Source organism: Galeopterus variegatus, unplaced genomic scaffold, assembly GCF_000696425.1.
Source record: "Galeopterus variegatus unplaced genomic scaffold, G_variegatus-3.0.2 Scaffold2504, whole genome shotgun sequence".
Taxonomy (NCBI): domain Eukaryota; kingdom Metazoa; phylum Chordata; class Mammalia; order Dermoptera; family Cynocephalidae; genus Galeopterus; species Galeopterus variegatus.
This window is the reverse complement of record NW_007728615.1, coordinates 80,225-81,146: the sequence shown is the minus strand read 5'-3', so window position 1 is coordinate 81,146 and position 922 is coordinate 80,225. Positions and strand designations below refer to the sequence as shown.

At 58.6% G+C, this 922-nt stretch overlaps 1 protein-coding gene across 2 annotated transcripts in view; it reads right to left on the bottom strand.

Moving 5' to 3' along the window:
- Nucleotides 1-922, bottom strand: part of PSMD3 (proteasome (prosome, macropain) 26S subunit, non-ATPase, 3) — a 16,472-nt gene that overhangs the window by 443 nt on the left and 15,107 nt on the right. The window contains exons 11-12 of one of the 2 annotated variants that reach the window (XR_551169.1): nucleotides 502-552; nucleotides 53-341 (exon numbers count right to left, since the gene is read on the bottom strand). Coding sequence is in view for 1 of the 2 variants with exons in the window: in XM_008582016.1 (XP_008580238.1) it covers nucleotides 264-341; nucleotides 502-552 (129 nt within the window). In the remaining variant the exon portion in view is untranslated. Of the gene's footprint in view, nucleotides 1-6; nucleotides 342-501; nucleotides 553-922 lie in introns of those variants that run through there. The other variant, XM_008582016.1, reaches the window with a different exon arrangement.

The following is a 922-nucleotide window of genomic DNA, read 5'->3' as shown; positions in this document are numbered from 1 at the left end:
TGCTGCCCACACCACTAGCCAGGACCCTGCCCTGGGGAGGCCACCTGCCTACCTTCCTGCTTACCCGGTGCTAAGTCACCAGCTGGGGAGGGGCCCTGGGGTGGGGAGGGGGTGGCCGGCTCCCAGCAGCCCTCACCCCTGCACATATGCAGTCTGTGAGCTGTGTGTGGGGAAAAGGGGGCCAGTTTCTTGGACAGGGGACCCCAAGGGGGAAAGAGAAAGAGCCAGTTCCTATTCACCCCACCCGTCTCCAGACCCCCAGCTCAAGGGAAGCTGTCATCATCATCTTCCGCCATCTCCTTGGCAAACTCCAAGTCTTGCTGCTCTCGCTCCCGCCGCTCCTGGGGAAAAAGGTGGGATGGTCAATGGGGCTCTCCCACTGGGGGCTTTACCCCAAGGCCAGGGACTGCCAAAGCTTCAGAGCAGCTCCCAGCCCTTCCAGACGCCTCCCCTCTTCCCTTTAAGTTCAGCCTTTCAGTCTTACCCAGAGAGGAGGCTTACCTCTGCAGATTCCAAGTCCTTGTTGTATGATTTGGGAGGAAACCTCATGGCCTGGAGCACAGCGGAATGAGGAGCGAGAAGGAGGGAAAGAAGTGGAGGAGGGAGGCGCTCAGTGTGTGCTCGCTGCGTTCCTTCTGGGTGCTGCGCACCGAGACAGGAACAAGACCGGCCACTCTCCCGTTTAGCCTAGTGGGGAGCTAGGCGTGAAAATTATTACAACACCCTGTGTAAATGCTAAAAATGGGGACAATGAGGAGAATTTGGAGGAACAAATGACTAACCCTCTCAATTCCATCGGGCTGGGAGGAGGAAGAGGAGGAAGAACGTGCTAGGCTCGGGCATGGGGGAGAGGCCTTCTGGGTGGAGGATTCCATGCGGGAAAGGCCTGGTCTGAGTTCAGAGGGGTAGTTGGGGGTTGGGG